The sequence below is a fragment of the Neopsephotus bourkii genome, unplaced genomic scaffold (genome assembly GCF_033783945.1).
Source record: "Neopsephotus bourkii isolate Nb327-2 ecotype Australia unplaced genomic scaffold, CSIRO-AGI_Nbou_v1 NB_771, whole genome shotgun sequence".
NCBI lineage: Eukaryota > Metazoa > Chordata > Aves > Psittaciformes > Psittacidae > Neopsephotus > Neopsephotus bourkii.
The window spans coordinates 60470-80707 of NW_026901267.1; the positions used below are offsets into that span (position 1 = coordinate 60470).

Here is a 20238-nt window from a genome sequence, read left to right on the forward strand (position 1 = left end):
TTGAGAAATAAATCAGCAAGATCCTGAAGAAGTCTGCTTTCCTCTTCTGATCAGGGAGGAAACGACCTGAATTTCAGATACTGTAGCCCAGAGACACAGAATAAATGTGATCAAAAGCAGATAACTAGTGCCATCTCTATGCAGAAAAGCATGGTTTAATATAAATCAAAACTTACATTTGAGTTGCTGAGGTCACATGTCACATGTGTATCCCACCCCCAGTGATTTTTACAAGGTTTTTGCTTTTGCATGGATGTGACGTAAACACTGAAAGACACTCTTACGTGATGTTACAAGATCACCCTTTCTTAACATGAACTACAGTGACTATACAGATGTATCTTTGCTTAGGTCTGGATAAGGTATAGTGTCTTTGCAGTTTAAAAGGTGCCAGATAACAAGTATGTTCAACAGGTTTTCTGGATCACTCTGAATTTCACTTACTCTGTAGGAAAATTGTGAGTACAAGCACAATATTAACCTTCATTACTTTACATTTCGGGGTGGTTATGGTCTGCTTGCTCTTTTGACCATGCATAAGCCTCATGGTATAAAAAAAATCAAATTACTCCCATGCTTCTGAGCTATAGTTGATTGATTATTTATCAGGTCTTGCACATGGAGGCCTTGAAGCATTCTAGAGAGTAGAAGCAGATGGTGTAGCTGGTAGCCACAGAGGTTTATTCCTCAGCTTTCTGGAGTGAGCTTTTGTTCTACCTACAGCTGGGAAAAACTGGAGATGGGAAACAAGATGTGAGCAAGAGAGGAAACTGAGTAATAGCTGGGTCCAAGATGTTAGTTCCTCCAGTGGGGCTTATTTATTACAATGTCTGCTAGCAGCTAGTAGCAAAGAATTTTTAAACTCATCCTTTGCACCATAGAACTGACTTCCACAAACTGTTGTAGAGGAAACATCTATGGATGAAAAACATCCTGTAACAGATAATACAAGGAAAGAGAAGTGAGCTGACCTTCTCTGTGCTTGCTTCTATTGAAGGTATAATGCAGTGTGCATGCACACACTTAATGTGGGAGTTGTTGATGTCGCTTTTCACCTTACAGGCAATGTGGCATGAACTTCCTGATTCTTGAAACAACACTGATGCCGCTTGTTCTCCTTCTTTCTTCTCTTTACCTTTTCCATGCAGTCAGAGTATCAGCAGTAGAGGTCAACACACCGGAAGAGATATTTGTGGAGAATGGTACAGACGCAAAGCTTCCGTGCACATTTACATCTGTGGAAGTGATCAGCAGCGCAGCATCTGTTTCTTGGAGTTTTCAACCAGAGGGAGCAGCAACTCGTATCTCGGTAAGGAATGGCTGTAGGGGAAGAAACATGGGTTGGGAAGTTGTGATAAGTATGCAGAAGTCTTCTAGCTGGTTCTGAGGAGCAAGCCAATATGGATTGGAGCCTCCTTCCATGTGTCTTGTTTCCATCACTGGAATTTTAGGGGGGCTTTTTTTAGAGTTGTTTAAGTAAGTTTAAGTATTACCACATGCTAGATCTCTGCAAAGACTGGAGTAGACGAGCAGGTAGGAATCTTTTCCTAAGTTCTGTGTCCTAGGAGAAGGAAAATTTCAAACCCAGGCAGATGGAGCTCATCTAGCCTTGTAAGGCCATCAGTCTAAGAGAAGGACACTAACCAAACCTATGACCTGAGGACTTCGCTGTCACTGTCCAAGCTCGCTAAGCCCTGGCAGATAAACCTCAGGTGTAAACGGTGGGGTCAGTTCTGTGCACACTGTGCCTCACCTAAAAATCCACTGCGTAGGCCCAAAGGGTTTATTCACACTTTCAAAGGCCCATAGCAACAGTCGGGACGAAATGGCAGGTGATACGGTGCACTGGAAGCCGCAGATCCAGACCTGCATGCAGGGGTTCAGGACATTGGTCGCTCCAGACTGACCCACGAGATGGCAGTCTTGTTCAGAAACATCCTGAATGATCAAGCAGCCTTTTTCCAACCGGATTTGCCTATCCCACATTGCCCTTTTAGTCTTCATCTCGCTTGTAGTAAGCGTGGGTAAAGCCCTTCCCAAATCTTCATTAGTGAAGCCAAGCCATCAGTCAATCATATCCACTTGCACTTGGAGTTGTGGAGCTGTGCCCTGAATGATAGTGGCTCCAGTATTTGAGTTACCACTACTACAGTGTTACATTGTGTGTTGTGCATAGAATCATAGAATAGTTAGGGTTGGAAAGGACCTTAAGATCATCTAGTTTCAACCCACCTGCCATGCTTGTGCACTGTATAGCCTCTATTTAAAAGGGTGTGAAATGAGACCAGTCTCCCTGGTTTCAGAACCAAATTGAATTGCTCAATTCAGTAGGCGATTCATCTTTGTATTTTAGTTATTTGACAAGTAAAAGACCAGACTAGCAAGCAACTTAAGGTAATAATAATTGCCATCGCTTGTTTCCTGTATGTTGAGCCCAAGTGTGCTCATATCCTTTGGGTGTAAACCTTCAAAGAAGTGACTTTAGTAGATTTTTAGCTGTCTTCTTCCTCTTTCACATAAGCTGTACACTTCTGAGTCTGAGCTCTCTGACACTTCTGCTTCCCTCTTATTTCTTGCCCTGAGTGAGAATTTAGAGGAAGCAGAACAAGGATCTCTGGGGCAGCAGGGAAGATGTGGGGGACAGCAGGTTGCTCAGACTGTTAGTGATTGTCTCCAATAAGACCATTTAAACTCTAGGAGCCCTTCAATGCTCAGAACAGGGATAATCCAAAACAGTCTCTGAGCATCTTGCTCAATATATATTGCTCTGAAAAATCAGCTTCCGAACTCCTGCTGAATACTTAGTTTTGAAAAGGGATCTCTTCTTTTTGGGAAGCCAAAGTAGTAGCTGGACAAAAACTTAAGGAATTAGGGTGTCTTTCCTGCTTGTATCTGTTTGTATGTTCTACTCCCCACAGAAATATCCACCATATATCATGTCGTGCTCTTTCCTGCCTGCATCACTGTCCAAACCCCTTATTGTAGAAATAATATTTTAGGACACAACTTTTTCTTTCTTTCATTTTTTTTTTTTTTTTGGAGAGGAGGTCGATTTAAACATTCTACCTGGATGTAGTTATCAGCACAACAGAGAGAAAAGCAAATTATCTTTGTGCAGAAGTGACCCAGCATGATCTGATGTTAGTACCCTGTTTCTTTTGAAGGCCTGGGGGAGGTATAGAGATATAGAGGGAAGATTTTTATTTATTTTTTTTCTTCTAAATGAACGCAAGTCATGTCATTTAAATGGCTTGGTGGGCATTAATTTGAAAGACTAGTCTCATCAGCTTATGTCTGAGCTAGGTCCATGTGTCTTTGGGAAAGAGTGGTCCTTTGCCTCTTTAGAATTGGCACTGTCAATCTTGTTGCTATGTGATGAGGCTGACCTGACTGAAAGCTTCCCCAGCTTGTCCCCTGCCACATGCCCAGTTATAGAGACATCTCAGCATGAATGAAACGTCTGATGACAGGAGTTTCACAGTTGGCTTAAACCAGTTTAAACGCATCAGCTTTAGGTTTCAAAAGAAGTCTCAGGTTAAATCACTTAATCACACACAATGGAGTGGCTTGAGTCAGTAGGCTTGTGTTTCAGGGCATATTTTACTTTGTGATTTCTCCTCCTTCAGGTGAGTACGCCTAGACAACTGAGGAATCTGCCTCTTACCTTCTAGACTTCCAGTTGGATGATTCCCCCCATGCACAGGGGTGTGGTAATGCAGCACCTCTGTGCTTAAGTTCATAATCCAGCTGGAAACGCTGCAGACTGATGCAGATTTCTTCCACAATGTTGACAGATGACTGTGTGCTAGCAGAGTTCCTACCAGATGAGATACTTTACTGGATTTATGGTAGCTGTAGACAGTGAATAAGTGTCAGATTGACTGCAGCACATACCTGATCTGGATAACATTTGTGCTTCGTAATGATCAGGCCTTGATAATCAGAGTGCAGGTCTGAGAGAGGATGTTGGAGTGACAAGCTTCAGATCAAGGGAGGGAACAGGGAAAGAGATAGGAGGTGACTTGAATGGAAAGAGGACTAGCTTGTAGCCTGTGTGTTCTGTGGCAGAGTGACTGTAAAGAAGGCTGTAGAAAGATAAACCTGGAATATTAAATTTCTTTAACCATGCTCTGGAGACTGAACTGAAGAGAGTTCAAGTTGATTCTTGGTTGAGTTGTTTGTCTTGCTCTCTTTCAGAGTGTGAAATTAAGAATGAACATGCTCCTGAAATACAGCTCTGATCCCTCTCTTAGCAGTATGACCAGTGTTCAAGCATCCCATATCTTTGAAAGCAGAGTTGTCCTGTAGGGGTCCTATGTACTTCCACTGCTGTAAATTCCAATTTTGGTCAGGTATAGGGAGGAAGTATGTAGTTTCTCCTCATGCTGTACTAAATAAGTTCATTCTTCAAGGATTTTTGGGCATGTCTAGGGAGTGCAGGGCCAATGTGCAATGTAGTCACCTAAAACCTGGGAATCAGTTATATTTAATTTCTGCAAGGGACTGGAAACAGCTAGGTATGCTTTAAATTACTCATGGATTTTATTTTTTTTTAGGGGTGGAGGGAAGGAGGGTATTGCATGTTAGCTTAGTTGTGCTGTAGTTGCAAGTAACACACAGCAAAATATGAGATAGGAAACCTGGTATTCTTTTTCTACTAGGATGCAGAAGGTTTCCTGTGCCTATAAGACAGGTGGCTGTGATCCAGGACTGTTCTATCCTTTAATTATTCCCAGGTTAACAGCTGTTTTCTCTTTCATAGACAATGAGGTGGGGGAAAATCTGTATTTCCCCCAAAACAGGGGAAAAAAAACCCAAACAATGCAACCACAGAAAAGAAAGAAACCCAACAGAAAACTGAAACCTGCTGTCTGCTGTGGTAGTGTGATTGAGATATAAGCCATAGCATGGTTATGTGATCAAAAGGTAGCAAGCCAAACTAAAGTGGTGACGCAGGAGGAAAAAGAAAACCTAGAATGCTAGCTGTGTACAGTACGGTGGATTCTGGGAGAATGCTGCAATACTGTGAGAAGCATGGTAGCTTGGTGATCTCTAACTAGATTGTTTTTGTCTCTCCATTCCCTTGACTACAGTTTTTCTATTACTTTAATGGGAAGCCATACCCTGGAAAGGACATACCATTTAAAGACAGGATCACGTGGGCTGGAGATCTTAACAAGAAAGATGCTTCTATCAGTATATCAAACATGCAGTTCCGGGACAACGGCACTTACATTTGTGATGTCAAGAACCCACCTGACATTGTTGTCAAACCAGGAGAAATCCGAGTTAGAGTTGTGGAGAAAGGTATTCACCCTGTATGACTTTTTCTTTTTCTTCCCCTTCCTTTCCTCCCACTCTGTATCTATATCACTTTTCTTGTTGGTGGGGGAGTAGCCTGGAGGGAACAACTGTCTTTTTAATTCACTTCTTCCAAGTCCTAATAATAGAACTGATACTCTCTCAGCTGGTTAAAAAACTGAATGTCATACCCTCTTCCTTTGTACCCTCTATGTATTAGCTGGTGGGAGCCTTGATGAAAACCTGTTTTCTCATTTCAGAGTTCTATGAATTCTTTTTCTGTATCAAGGGTTAGGATGACCTTTGAAATCTAGGAAGCAAGGAGAGAGAGTGGCAGACTTTTCTTTTTGGAACCCATCCACTGGAAAAAGAAACTAATAATACTGACAGTGAAATGCTACTATCTTCCATGGAAAAGTGTTTGTGTTGCGTATTGCATTCGGTTTCTTACTTGGATGTTCTTACTGTATCCATGGTAACCTTTGCAGTCTGCAAGGGTCGGCTTTTTGCAGTCATTTAAGGCTTCTGGTTAGCATTTGGTAACGATGATCACAGTTCAAGAGCACTTATATTATGTATATGCATTTGGCTTTTCATTTCCCTTGGCCATGCGAAACATTTGATTGTTCTAGCTAAGCTACAGGTCAGCCAAAGAGTGGATGTTCCTACAATGAAATGATTTTTACAGTGATCAGATTCTGAATTTATAATTAAGGAGAAGAATAAAGGTTGAATTTATGAATGGCAGTGCTGATGTAGCCATTCCATTTTAATATGTATGGGAAGATACCTATGTGTATCCTCTGATCAGAATTATCCTGCTTCTATAACAGGTGTATACCTCTGCTTGTGAAGTCATTCTATGTACTTGGGTAGGCAAGGTCTGTATCTAACTCTTATGTTCACAGGGCAATTAGAGTTGAATGGACTTCCAGAGGTCCATCGCTTAGAACTTTCTGTTTCTTGGAAGTTTGAAGCCTGTATAAAATAAGGTCAAGTTTATTTTCTTACAATGTACTGATAGCCTCTATGAGGAAGAGTAAAGCAACTGCTGGTTTGGCAGTCAGGCTGTCTTGGCAAACTCTATTCAGATTTTAACCCGGTTTAAGCAGATGGAGACTGACTTCAGTACACTAATTCAGGTGTTTTTTTCCAACAGATTTGCATGCTGGCTTCCCCACAGATGGAGCATCTGGACAAGAGAACCTCACTGTTTCTGAAGGGAACCATGTATTTGGCAATACTTCTTGTCATTAGAAAAATGCTGCAACAAATTTTTTCAAATTTTTAGGAAGACCTTGAAAATAGGTTTTTAAGCAATAGCTGTAATGCTGTCTTGCATTCTCTCTTTACCCAAACCCATTGCTCTTGTAGTAGGTCGTAACTCGCTAACTCACCCTGAACTGAGATGGAGAAATTTTTTTTGGTTTAAACAAATACATGCTGACTCTTGCGCCTTTTTTTTTTTTGTTTTGTTTTTGTTTTTGTTTTTTTTGTTTGTTTTTTGTTTTTTTTTTTACTGTAAATGTGTTTAATTGTTCTGAATCATATATGTGGCGTTGTAAACTGTTCAAAGCTACATATGTGCTTTGTACTTTTAAGTTATTCATAAAAGCTTAGTTAGCCTCAGAGTTTAAATTAAACATGTAATGACTTCCAGGTTGGCTTAACTGTTTAGAATCGCCAAGTCAAGTTAACTCAGCTGATGTGCACTGCAGTATCTACATAGTGTTTGCACAAACAGCTCCATCAGCTACATTGGAAGAATCCTACTGGTAGAGATGAGAAGCAAGACTGTTCTTTCAGTAGTGCATTTGAATCTGAAAAGCACTACTGTTCAAAGCTTAAATGACAGAAAATTGTAGGGAATTCCAAGACTTTGCATTACAAGTAGGCTGCCACTACTTGTAATAGGAAGCTACTTACTGTGTTCAGGACAGCTTGTGTTATCTGGAGGTAATCCATCTTTGAACTCTTCCAGGGGGAAAAATTAGAATTGTTGTATGACAGTCTTTGTACTTAGCAGCAATGAAAACCTTCAGTTTCCTGCCTGTTTCATAAAACTGATACTAACACATGTTCAGTGAAAATGGAGGTTGCTTTGAATTATGGTGGTGCTTAGTAAAAAGTGTTATTTGAAAGGCTGAAATTTTGGCCTAGATTAAGCTATTAACTTAAATGTTAGCTTTCAGAGCTGATGTTTGGTTATCTAGCTGGGATCATCTGTTACAATGAAGTCATTGGCTCATGAAATTGTGTGAACTTTTCTATATTCTCTGTTGGACTGTGTTCTGAGATTCAATAAAGCCAGACTCTGGCTTCACTTGCAAACAGTTGCATCTCTTACGAAGTCTTAAAAACTCCTGTCAAGAACATAACTGCTGTCCTTGACTCAAGTTCAACCAACTAAAAGAACCCTGAGTCAAAGAAATGGCAAAGCTATCAAATTTTGAATATCCGTCTTTCAGCACTTTCAGCGAAAACTATAGGCACTCTGCACTGTAGTTTTGGATCTTTCAGCGCAAAACTGTAGGCACTCTGTGCTATAGTTTTGGATTGCTGCTTCCTTTCTTGCACTGAAAAAGTGTGTGTGGTTCTTCTTCTTGTGTGCAAGGCAACACTTGATCTGCTAACAGAAATGCCTGTCTATTTTGATGCTTTTGCAGACACTTGTCCTTCCGCTTGGGAAGGTGGAAAAGCACAGAACCTAGGGAACTCTTACTTCTTATACGCCTCAAAATAGATTTACCTTTGCGTGCAGCTCAAAACCCGTCTCAGGCTTAGGTACCTGAAAAGTATTACCTTTTGTAAGATGCTCTTCTTTAATAGCAGATGGATCTTTCTGGAACCTTTTGGAAGACTGCCAAAAGGCTCGGGAAAGAAGGGATGTCTTCTCTAAATTGTGACACTTATGTCTTCATCTTTAATTTCTTACTAAGAGTTACCATGTTGTAGTGAACGGGCATTTAACACTGTAGAGCTAGGAAACCTGTTGATGTGTTATTTGGCCAGCTGATGGTATGATCAGTGAAACAGCTAGAGATCAGGTAGCCCTTAAGTCACTGAACTCAAAATGAACAATACTGAATGTAAACACTGTTATCTTAGTTTGATGGCCCCTGCTTCAGGATACTGTGTTGTGCTGCTCCCTCCTAAGTGAGTATGTCAAATGGGCTTGGTCTGCAGACTGCACTGTGTAATGCTCTGTAAGTATGGTCTGTGGTTCATACTGAAGAAGTCCAGCAAAGGGCAACTGAGATGATTAAGGGACTAGACTACCTTTCATGGGAGATGAAGCTGAGAGAGCTGGGGTTGCCTAACCTGCAGAAGAGAAGAAAGACTCAGGGGGATGCTCTCACCAGGTATTTATGTACGTTGGTAGGATCTAAAGATGATTGAACCAGGCTCTTCAATGATGCCTAGTGAAAGGACAAGAGACGGTGTAAACTGAACACAGGAAATTCTGTCTTAACATGGGAAAACACATTTTTACTGTGGTTAAACACTTGAATAGGTTGCCCAAAGAGTCTCGCATACTTGAGGATAGTAAAAAACCAAACTGGACAGAATACTGAATAAACTGTGCTAGCTGACCTTGCTTGAGCAGGGGGGTTGGGCTAGACAATTTCAAGATGTCCCTTCCAATCTCAGAGATTCTGTGAAGATCAGAGGCAGGTATCTGAGAAAAATTTTTCAATGTAAGATGTCATTAAATACAATGCAAGGGGAAGGGAGTGACTTTGTTTTTTACTGGGAAAAGCTATGATGGTACTCTGTGTATTCTTTATCTTGTAAGTCTTATTCTCTGATTGACTGCTCTGATTTCTGGCTGCTCCCTTCTCCAATATTGTAGTGGGGAGAATGTGAGTAAAGCAATGTTATGCTCCTGTAAACATATTTTTATTATTATACTGTGATCCTAACTTAAGAGGGGAAAGGATGACTCTATAAAAATGTATAGAGATGTTTTTGAGAAACCAGAATCTTGTATAAATACTCTTAAGGGTAATCTATGGGTAGTAACTAGGCTGTCTGCTGCATGCTACCCAGAGAACACACAACTTTCAGCATTCTTAGTTGGTCAGCGATGCACTATGTTCAAATCTGCTTTCAAGTGTGCTTGCTTTCTCCTGTTGAGTTTGCTGCGAATTGACAGATGAATGTAACTTTCTTCTTTCCCCTTCAGATACAAAATGAGACAGGGTTGTCCTCATTGTGACTTGTGTTCCCCAACATGTAAAACTCTTGGTTGAACATAAGCTCTCTCTGAAGGACAGTGACGTTAAGAGCACTCTTGGTGTATGCTCTGTTCATACATTATTCTTCTGGCTGCCTGCTATCACTGCCACTTAGGCTGCATGTTATAGTTCCTGGATGTGACATCAGTGTCTTCTGCTCTAAATGAATCCAAGGTCAAGAGCATTTGTGGTTTGCATGTTTGTTAGTCAGGGAATACGGAAGAGTTGAATGTTTTCTCCCTTCTCTCCCCAGACAGCCTGCCTGCGTTCCCCATTGCCATGGTGGCAGGGATAGTCATCGGTACGGTTACAGGTCTCTCACCGCTCATCTCTATTATCGTGTGTCTTGTCATCAGAAAGAACAACTCTAAGAAACAATACTCTGGGTAAGAGATCTCCCTCCTCACCTGTGGATAATGTGAAGAACATCAGCAAGATCAAAGGGAAGGTTTAGAGGGGGGTAGGAGTTGTTTCAAGCCAAGTCTTGGCAACTGTGGCTAGAGATAGGGTATGGGCATGTGGAATACTGGTCATCCACCTATACTGATTGTCTTTGTATTGTGCTTGAAAAGACATACTGACCATGAGTCGCACCTGAAAATCACTAAATACTGGAGTTGATCCCCAGCCACAAACATATATGCCCTAAGAACATTTAAGATCTGCTAGCTCTGGTCTGTTTCCTTTCCTTTCCCTGCACCTCTGCTTCACCTGCCCCTCCCCACCCCTGAAGTAAAGGTGCCACATGCGGAATGCTTTTGAGGAATGCTCTGTGTTGAGATGGAGACTGGATCTTTTTCAGTTACCAGTGTCTGGCTCCTGAGCTTGTAGTATACTTGCCAAAATCCCACTCATCACCACAATTCAAAGTAAGAAAGGAGTAGCCAGTCTGCTTCCATTCTCATTCACTTCCTGGTTTTTATTAACTCTTAACCATCACTGCAAGGTTTTTAGTGTTAGGATAACTCCAAAGTGAAGTGCACAAGTCTTTGATGTGGCATATAAAAAGCAACAAGAACTACCACAGGCAGACTCCAGTCCTGTGGTGGTGGAGGCACTTCCTTTTTTGTTCTGTGTAATTAGCTGGTAATTCTATAAGAAAGAAAGAAAACTATGCATGTAGTCTTAGAAACAAACCTCAAACTTCTAACTTTCTTCTGTTCTTTCCCCAGCAAATGCTCCAGCTTCCTGCAGGTCCTTTGGGTTGCCTGTGGGATAAAAGAAAATAACTCAAAAATAAACTTGTGGGGATTTCTAAATTAAACTTTGCCCTGTCCTTTTCCCAGTTGGACAGCTTAGAGAAGGTGAATTGGCTGTTGCCCTATGTTAAGGCTAAATATAGTAAATGCAGCTGTGTGTGCTCCAAATTGTGTGGAAAGCCTGGTTTTCCCTTTCTGCATGTGTTTCTCCCTTATGAACTGAAAAGAAGCCTGCGCTGTCATGCACCAGCAGTGTGTGCGAGGTGATCCGCTTGCCTTGTTCCCCGTGACCTGCTCTCCAGTGTCTTCCTGCTGAAGGACACATGCTGGTGCTGAGCAGGGAGCAGTAGTTTATGCACTGTAATTTCTTGTAGTAGATTTAACTACTCTATTGGGAAAGTAATTGCTGAGGTTTAAATACTGTTTTCACTGACCATGCCAGCTCTGCATGATGTTAAAGAGAAACCAAGCGTGCTGTGACCCCCTTCAGACTTACAGACCATCTTCTACATAATGCTAACCCATTATGTGGTGGTGGTGGCAGTGAGATGCACTTACTCTTAGATAACAATTCTACCTTGAACTGAGGTGAACTAGGGCACTGTGTGGCATCTGGGACCCGTGCATGGTCACAGTTTCCATTCATGCTCTGACTTTGGTGTTTTTTTGTTTTTGTTTTTTCTTTCTGCATTGATGTGCTGGGATCGGATCCTGCTTACCTCCTTCTTCTTACAGAGATCCTGATATAGACGCCAGATTGGGAATGTAGCAGGGCTGGGTCTTCTCTTCCAGTCCCACTAGACACTATGGTAACTAATCAAGTTGGTGGTTGCTGTTAATACCTGTGTGTGTGTGTACACATTTCCTCTTCCTTTGCTGACTAACCAGCTAGCTCTCTCTCTTAACATAACTTCGCTGTAGTTTGTGCTGGAGTCTGTTGGCAAAGGGGTGGTGCATTTTACTGAGTGCTTGGCTTTCATTGTCCTGTATCTAACTGGGAGGGGATAGCTGCTTACCCATATGGTGTCCCTCCGTGTCTTCCAACAGTGAACTTGGCTAAAGCACAGGAAATTCAGAGCCCTTTCTGTGTCAAAAGTAGAAGTAAATTCCCTGTAAGTGTTTTTCTGGCACAGACAGCTCAGGTGCTTGAAAACTTGCAATGATTTAAGTGCATTAATTGCTCAAACCTGAGTTACACCTTTTAGATCGTATAGTTCTGAGGAATTTGGTGAATAAAGCAAACAATTCGTAATTAAATCATTTCGGTAACAGAATGGCTGCTTTGTCTCTGAGGCTGTAGAAGCCACCTTGCCATGAAGGCCAGGGCAACATACCTTTTTCACCTTACTCTGCTGCATGTAAGCTGGAGCTAAGTCTTCTGTGGTTAGACTTAAGCAAAGGATAAAAAAAATATTGCCGTGTGAGGAGGTGGTCTGCTAAATGTCACTCTCCTTGTTTGCTTCTGTACTTGCTTTGTACACTGTCTGTCTACAAAGACTGGGGGAGAAAGGTGCCCAGTGGTCAGAGGGCTGTGTGCTGTTAAGGAGGTGGCTTGTTTTGTTTCCTGGGTGCTTGGGTACAAAGGGGTAAGCCTCGCGTTTAGAGACACATTATTGCCCGGAAGCTACTAACAGTAAGTTTAAGGGCATTTGCTTATATACTTAGCTCTGTGGTATTCATTTATCTGTCTGCTAAAGGCTTGTTTTCAGTCCTGCTTTAAGCAGGGGAAGAAAAGTAAACAGAGTGAAAACTGGCAACCTTCTTTTAGGGATGTTGGTTCTCACCACAGTTTTCTTGTTTGAAAACCAAGATTTGCCTGATTAGATATCCAGGTAGCTGTATCAGGGCACCTTGCTTAAATGACATAATGTGTGATTCTTAAAATAGTTGCTCCAGAGACTTGTGTCTGTTGTGAGTGGGCAGAGTTATTTTGGGATCGTAGCCTAATCAAAACCAAGGAAACTAATGTGGAGTTTGGTAGGAAGTATGGAGAGCTGGTGGTTCTGGCAAATGTTCACTTTTAACTGTAGCACTCATGTAATACTTGCCTCAATGACTGGGATTACTTAGCTTATAGTTAGAAAATAACTGCTGTTTACCACTGAAGCCTCAGTAAAGAAAACATGTGAGTTTAGACATATTGGTTTGGTTGAATAGGAATATCTAGGAAACAGGGGGGTTGGAGGAGCTGCTGTCCTGTGTTAATAGTTGTTCCTTCTTGTTGCTTACCAGTGGGACTATGGGAGGAAGGCTGGAGAATTGAATGGGGAGAGATGGAAAATTGTATGTGTTTATTTCAGAATCCATTCTGTTCATTTTTACTTTGGCATAATATGCCACATACACCTGGCCATCACTCATTTTTTGTTTTTGTTCTTTTGTTCTTTTGTTTGTTTGTTTGTTTGTTTCTTTCGTGTGCCTCTTGAACATTGTCGTGCAAACTCTGTTCTGGCACATCATCAGCTGCAGTACATCTGAGAGCTTGATGTCACCGGTTAAGCAGGCGTCGCAGAAGTTGCCCTCTGACACAGAGGGTCTGGTAAACAGCGTGCCCGCCAGGTCACACCAGGTAAACTGCTCCCTGCAAGGAAGATGAGCGGGCAGGGGGATAGCTGTTTAATGCAGAGACAGCATTAGCTACTGGGTGTGCAGTCACTCCATAAAGCTGCCTCTAGGATTCTAGGGTTGTAATGGGAAGGAAGTTTACTTGCTGTCTTGTTACTGTGAAAGGTGCATGCTCTGTGGCATGTACTTCCTTTGCAAGGAAATGAACCAGCGCAGTGCAAACTGGTTAGCAATGATCAATCTGAAGATGACTTTTGCTGCTGAGAGCTTTCCTCTGCTGAGCCACCAAATTCTGTGGCCTTGAAATAGCCACGCTTTGTCTTGTGGTTGCTGTTAGCAAAGTTTTGTTTACTTTGAAGGAAAGAGGTGGCTCTTACCCAGACTTGACATCCCCTGGAAAATGAAGTTACAGGGGAGAGAATGTGAGTCAGACAGGGATTCCTCACAGTATATGGTTACCTGTTAATAGTGTACAGGATTTCCTTATTTTTAAGATGTTTCTCACCTCTTGATTTATCTATTCCCAGCAGTTTTCCTGTGGAAGTATGGATCCTGAGTGAGTTTAAGTCCAAAATGGACTTTTTCTTAATTAGCCACATCTTAGCAAGTGGCTGCAGAGTAGTGTGTGAACTGGCAGGTTTGTAAATCAGAGTTAATACCTAGTTTTGCAATTTGCCCCCCCAAAAATAATACATAGTGGAGATGAGTGTTAATGTGTTAACACTGCAGGAAAAAAGTACAGTGCTAACAGTGAGCTGGATGGGGTCGAAGACCCCTACTCTGTTGGGCTTCCAGTCAGTTTTGTAATGCATCTTGTTCTTGGCAGGTGCAGTATTTCCAGAGTTTTAGCACGTAGGCCCACAAAGTTTCCTACTGACTTGAGAGAACAGTTATTCTCTGAGCATGAAGACAAGATACTCAGGTTTTAGGATTTAAAAATAGTTCATATTTTGATTGGAGTGAGTCTAGTAGCAGTTGGCTGCCTGTAAGGTCTAGATAAAGCTTGTCCTTTTTACCTCATGGGAAGGGCTTCTAGAATGGGTGAATGAGACAGGTGATCCCTCCTCTTTCCCCTTCCTTTCCCTCAAAAAAAACCCCAAACATTTATGTGTGGGGTGTATGTTGCAGTAGCTGTTGGAGTCAACTTCCCTCGGTCAAAAGACCAAGCTGTTTTATCAAATTACTGTCACAGTATGAAGCAGTACATTGAAGTGCCTGACAGCTACGTAGAGGCAGTTTTGCTGTTCTGCACTTACGTCTTGAAAGTAAAAATGCTTCTATCTTCTGTGTAACATTTTGCTGTGAAAACTTGCCGTGCTCTCACCCTTCTGTGTCTGCAGTGTTCTGAGTTGCAATATGCTGTAAGAAACATGTCAGAGTAAATCCAAACTTCGTAAAGATAACTCTGAATCGGTGTGGTTTTGCCCTTTATAGTCAGTTCAGCCTGCTTATTCCTTGTCAGAGTCTTCTTTCTGCAGGTAAGTTCCTGAAGGAAATAGGGCAGATGGCTTTGTTCAATCTTGGCTTAGAGTTTTGGGGTTTGTTTTTTTTGGAGGTTTTGTTTTTTTTAATATTTTTTTTTAATCTCTTTTGTCTGTCAAAGAGAGCTTTGTCTGGTTTTTCTTTTCTTGGCAAATATTTGTAGGAGCAAGTGGTTTCTCTAGCTTGTGTTAAGCATTTGCCCTATCTTCACAGAACAGTGAGTAAGCATATTTACTTTTCTTTAAAGAGATCCACAATAAAACCAGGGTAGATCAGGTTTTGAACAGATTGTTTAAATTAGCAAGGAAACTGAATTTCAGTTGATGACACTTATATTTTTAACTTGAAGCCATTTTTTAAGTGGGTTTCTTGGGTTTTGTTGGGTTGGTTTGTTTGGTTTTGGTTGGTGGTTGTTGTTTTTTTTTTCTTTTTTAAAGGGGTGATACCATCATGCAAATTAACATATTTGAAATCTAGCACCACATACAAGTAAAACCTGGTATTTCTTGTTAATGAAGAACTTAGTTGTAGTATTCACGCTGTTGTGTAGGTGAAATGCTGATATTCGAATCCCTGGAAGTTCCCAGGAGCTATTGCAGGAGGATTGCTGATTCAGGCACCCTTCTGTGTCTTGGATTGCCTGGCAGTTCTAGACCAGTGGTTCACACAGTCAGTGCTGTGGTCAAACAGTAAAGGCCTGTGGACTTCCCTGTAGCCTTTTACTTGGTAGGATGCGTAGGAAATGACTGAATGCTTCAGGCTTCAGTGGTGGAGAAGAGCTGTGAATACAAATATATCTGCCTCTGCAAGTTAAAAAGAGGTGTTCACTCTTAAAGAGTGGAAATGAAATTAAATTTATTAAATGAATTTTAGTCATTTTGTTACTTATGTATCAGTTAAAGAATCAGTGATGAAGTATTTGTCCACGTCACTTCTCACCTGAAAGTGCACTAGAGGCTGCACTTCCTATGTGTTTTGGGTGCAAGTTTATAAAGTGTGCACCTTGCATTCTGTATTGCCCCAGAGTGCTGAAAGTATGTGTATCTGATTTTGTGAATGTTCAGCTGGTTGAATCAACTCCATTTGTTTTCACTGTGGCTTCCTTCTCAGCCTGTCAAACTTGTCAAATTTGTTCCGTCCTGTCAAATTTGTTTGTGGTGTTTCTTCTCCATGCCATTGTTCTGTAGTGACTTATATTCTACCATGACTGTTATTTGGATGAGTGAGAGAAGCATTTCCGGGAAAGAACTATATGTATTTCCCACATGGGTGTCCTTGTTTAGATAGTAATCTAGGTTGCAGCAGGCAAACTAGCTGAGTATTTATTTCTGGTCAGGCTGAAGGACCAGTAATCTCCAAGTGTAACTTACATAGAAGTGCATTCCTGATGCACAGAGCAGTATTGTGTAGAGATCCTAGAGCAGGTCAGACTGTCAGTGTAGAATTGGGGATCACTAAAGCTACATTAACTTCAGTACAGATCTCTGGCTTTGGTTTTTCTGGTTTAAGGCATACCTGAACAGACTATATTCGAGCTCTGTTCCGGGCTTTGAACTGGACCCCAGGACCATGAGAAGAAGCTGTTCATGGTGCGAGGAATCTTTATTCAGATTTCAGATAAATTTCCTGGAGCCAGAATCTGTGGTAGCTGCAGCATCTTTCAGGATCTGAAAAATTTGAAAATACTGTAGACCACTGTTAGATCATGATGGTCTAACTTTGTAGTTCCTTTTCCTTTGCTGTCATGCCATGACTGCGGACAAACCCTTAGCAAGGCATCGGTACACTTGCTACTCTTTCCCCTTCAGTTCTGAATGGAAAAATAGTAAGGCTTAGGGGAATGCTGGGAACTATATGGCAGTGCTGGTCTGTTTTCTGGTTCTGAAGAGTCAGGAAGAGCTTTTTTAGATTGAAGTGAAAGTTCTGAATTTTTAGATATATATATGTATATTTTTTAATTATTTCTTTTTTTTTTTTTTTTTTTTTTTTTAGCATTTGCTTGTGGAAAAGACTCTTTACAAAGATTCAGATCACTGGAGGTATTGAATGCAGGAAAAAAATCCTGGTGCTGATTGTAATCAGTTAGAAAATCATTTGGCAGCAAGTCAAATAGATGTAGCACTATAATAAATCAGTGGTCCTCCTTTTCTCTGTGTTAGCTAATCTACTTATTTAGCTGATAGTTAACACATTGAGACAATGATAGCTTGGTTTGGATCAGGTGATTGTACCAGTGGGTCTCTCCACCACCACCTAACATGCTGCTTGCAGCAGAATGACTATATTTGACCTGTCATAAAATTAGAGTAGTGGTAACATACTGATCCTGAGTGATCCTGTTGTGGTAGAAAATTGACCTATCATAATTATTTGAGCAAAAATTGAAATGTCATAGCGAGTACTTTATGCAGTTGTGCTCTCCCCCCCGCAAATGATAGGAAGTGCTTTTGAGCTGAATTTATCATACCTGTGACAGTATGGCCTCCGGCAGATGAGACTTCTGGAACTGCTTACAGATAAACCTTAGGGTAACTTTGCCTTCAAGTTCATATAGACACCACACTCTAATTGGAACTAGTAAAGTAAACCTGTTATAGTGCTGGAGACCAGAACAACATGAGGGCCAATAGCAGAAAAAGAAAAGGAAAAAAAAAAAATGTAGCTCTAATGAGACTTGAAACCCAGAATTTTCTAAGACATCAGTGTCTTTTGAGCATTTTCCCAGTCCATTATTTATATTCTGTGTTTTACATATGCTCGCAAGTTTTCATCCTTTTGTCCATCTCCCTTCTCTTTATCACTTGGGAAATACTTTACCTGGAAGGAAGAAAATTTGAATTTAAACTAGTTCTGAAAGAGAAAAAGATATTTATAAGGTGTGTGCTTTGCCAATTGTGTTGGAGGAAAAATAGCTGTGCAGAAGCCTATCTATGGTCCTTCAAGGACTTAACCTTCTCTGTAGAAGGTCTCTTTTCATCTCTGGCCTCCAGTTGCTTTGGAAGATAGATCGAAGGATTTCTGGGTCAGTTCCATACAGGTGTTTTCTAATTTGGCAGCATACCAAACAGCTAAAATAGCTGCAACGAAACTAAAATACCTCTCTTTGTCATCACCCTCCTCACCTACTTCCAAACAGGACACTCCCTTTGCCTCCTGGGTGAGGGTGTATGGCTTCTGCTGAGGTCACCTGGTAGGTGGTTGCAGCCTTCTGCTGTGTACATGTTAGTTGAGGCATGCAGAATGGAACCTGCAGGTCAGACCTTTCCATAAAGAACCCACTTCTCTTGTTGGGTACCTACTTTTTATAGGCTGCAGTCCTGTCCTCAGCCCATCTCAATTAGCTGCAGTTTGCTTTCCTGAGGGCTATGTTTTGGAGGACGTGGTGCTTTAGGAAGGCACTGGCATGGTGCTGTAATGTCCTCCACTGTTCCCCAGCAAATACAATGAAGGTGTGTGGCCGTGCTTGCCCAGTATGTCTGTGGAGGTGCTCACTACCTGGGTTGGCTTGGAAGTCAGGTAAGAGTTCTGCATTACTGCAGCATTTTAGTGTTTTCTGGCTCATTGCTGTGTCAGTCTTGATCCCATCACTTGCTTGGACAGTGACTGGTGATGTAAGGTGGCTGCAGGTTTATTCTCTCCCTCTTGGTACAGCTGTACTGGGATTTACAGGACTTGAATGGCAGTATGGGAATTATACTCTGCTGTCTACTGGTGAATCTGTAATACAGTTCCTCTTGAAAAAGATCTGGCCTGCCTCTAAGCTGTGCATCTGCTCCACAGCATGTAAGAATTGCTGCTTTTCAGAAGAAAGGATCCTAGATTTTGCTTTTTGTGAGATGCAAGCAGCTGTAGCACTGTTCAAGGGAGGAAACAATGCAGTTTGGCATGCTCCTGACAGGAGAAAGGTGACAGATTAGAGTTCATTTGAAGTGAGGATTCATTCCACCTGCTTCAAAGTGCTGTTAGCAGTCATAAAAGCTCTTCGGTCTTGCTTTAGCTTTGGTCTTGCTGCAGCCCCTGTAGAAGGAAGGGGCAATATGGCCTGTTCTGAAAACACTGACTGTGCTTTTTCATTCTGTTTCCAGGGCCCAGTCATTTATGCGCAGTTAGATCACTCTGGAGGACAGCACAGCGACAAGATTAACAAATCAGAGTCTGTGATCTATGCTGATATTCGGAAGAACTGAAATGAGATCCTAAGCTGTCCAAAGGAAAACACACATTCAGACTGGATTGCTTGAACAAGATTTAACCCAGAGAACTCACATGTGACCTTTGATGCCTAGGCTAGGACCAATGCATGTGCATACAGAGGGAAAGATATATGTATTGTCTATAAATAGCCTATTGAATCATACAGAAGTGAGACCAATGTTGCATGTGAAATGTGGTAAGAGTTTTGCTTATAAATTGCCAATATTCTTTTTTTTTGTATCTGATGTGACGAGAGAGGAAGTGAAAACTTGCATCACAATTTTAAAATATTTTTATCTTGATTATTAATGGAGAAACTGGAAGATTCCTGAAGAGTCTAGATTAACCTGGAGAGTCTTCCCCCCCCACACCCCATAAGGCCTAATAGCTGAGGTGAGTATAAAGAAGAAATCTTCTTTATATTCAGAGTTCTTTATCTGTATAGGGTATTCATCTTTCCTTGGTCAGATTCTCAGTACAAGCTGTCTTATCACATAAACTAGACACTATCACTTGGTTTTATAAACCAAAGGTGACTCCTAGCCATCAGAAATGTATGTCTTAGCAGTGTAAGTGAAGGAAATATTTAGACCTACCTGACCTGTGTAACACAAGTCACAGAACTGTTTACTTCCATATTGAGCCCACCTATTCAAGCTCAGTCCTTTAAATACAGGGATAGTGTTGATCTAATGAATTTTGTGAATTGGTAGTTTACCTGTGAAAACTTACGAGCTAGTGAGTTAAAGGGATAGGAAGCTGTAGCTGTAGGTGGTTGCTTCAGACTGTTGAAACTTCCAGTGCTTCTTCATCAAAGCTGCGTCACTTCATATGTGAAAAAGGGCTTCAAGGAATCTGGAAGCTGTAGTACTCCCTCACCTCTCTCTCATAGCTCCACTGTCACTTCCTTAGAGATGCTTTATCTGTTCACAAAAGCCTTGTAGTAAAGGCTGAATGACCTCTGTGGGAAATCTAGGGCTGCACTATTTAATCTTTTTAATGTGTGTTTTTGTGTAACTTGTATTTGCACAGAGGATGCTGAGGGCAGTTTATTTCTTTCCTCTCTGCAAGTCAACTACTTGAATGTCATTTTCCAGCTTCTTGTTTCCAGATTAAATTCCTTGTAGATTGCTAAGGATCTCTGTCCTCTTGTGCTGAAGAGGATCTTTCTTTAGCTGGCCCATTTGTATCCTGAAGTCTAATGCTCAAAGCTAGAAGGGGCATTCCGGCTGAGATCTTAGAGTAGCATATAGTAGAAG

General features: G+C 41.4%; 1 protein-coding gene across 1 annotated transcript; it reads left to right on the forward strand.

The window, feature by feature from the left end:
* Positions 1–987: 987 nt before the first annotated feature.
* MPZL1 (myelin protein zero like 1) lies at positions 988–19263 on the forward strand. Its single transcript, XM_061355061.1, is given in 6 exon segments — positions 988–1046; positions 1048–1309; positions 5094–5307; positions 9793–9925; positions 13202–13307; positions 18871–19263. Coding segments are annotated over 6 exon segments (861 nt in total). The 5' UTR covers positions 988–1002; the 3' UTR covers positions 18973–19263.
* Positions 19264–20238: the final 975 nt, after the last annotated feature.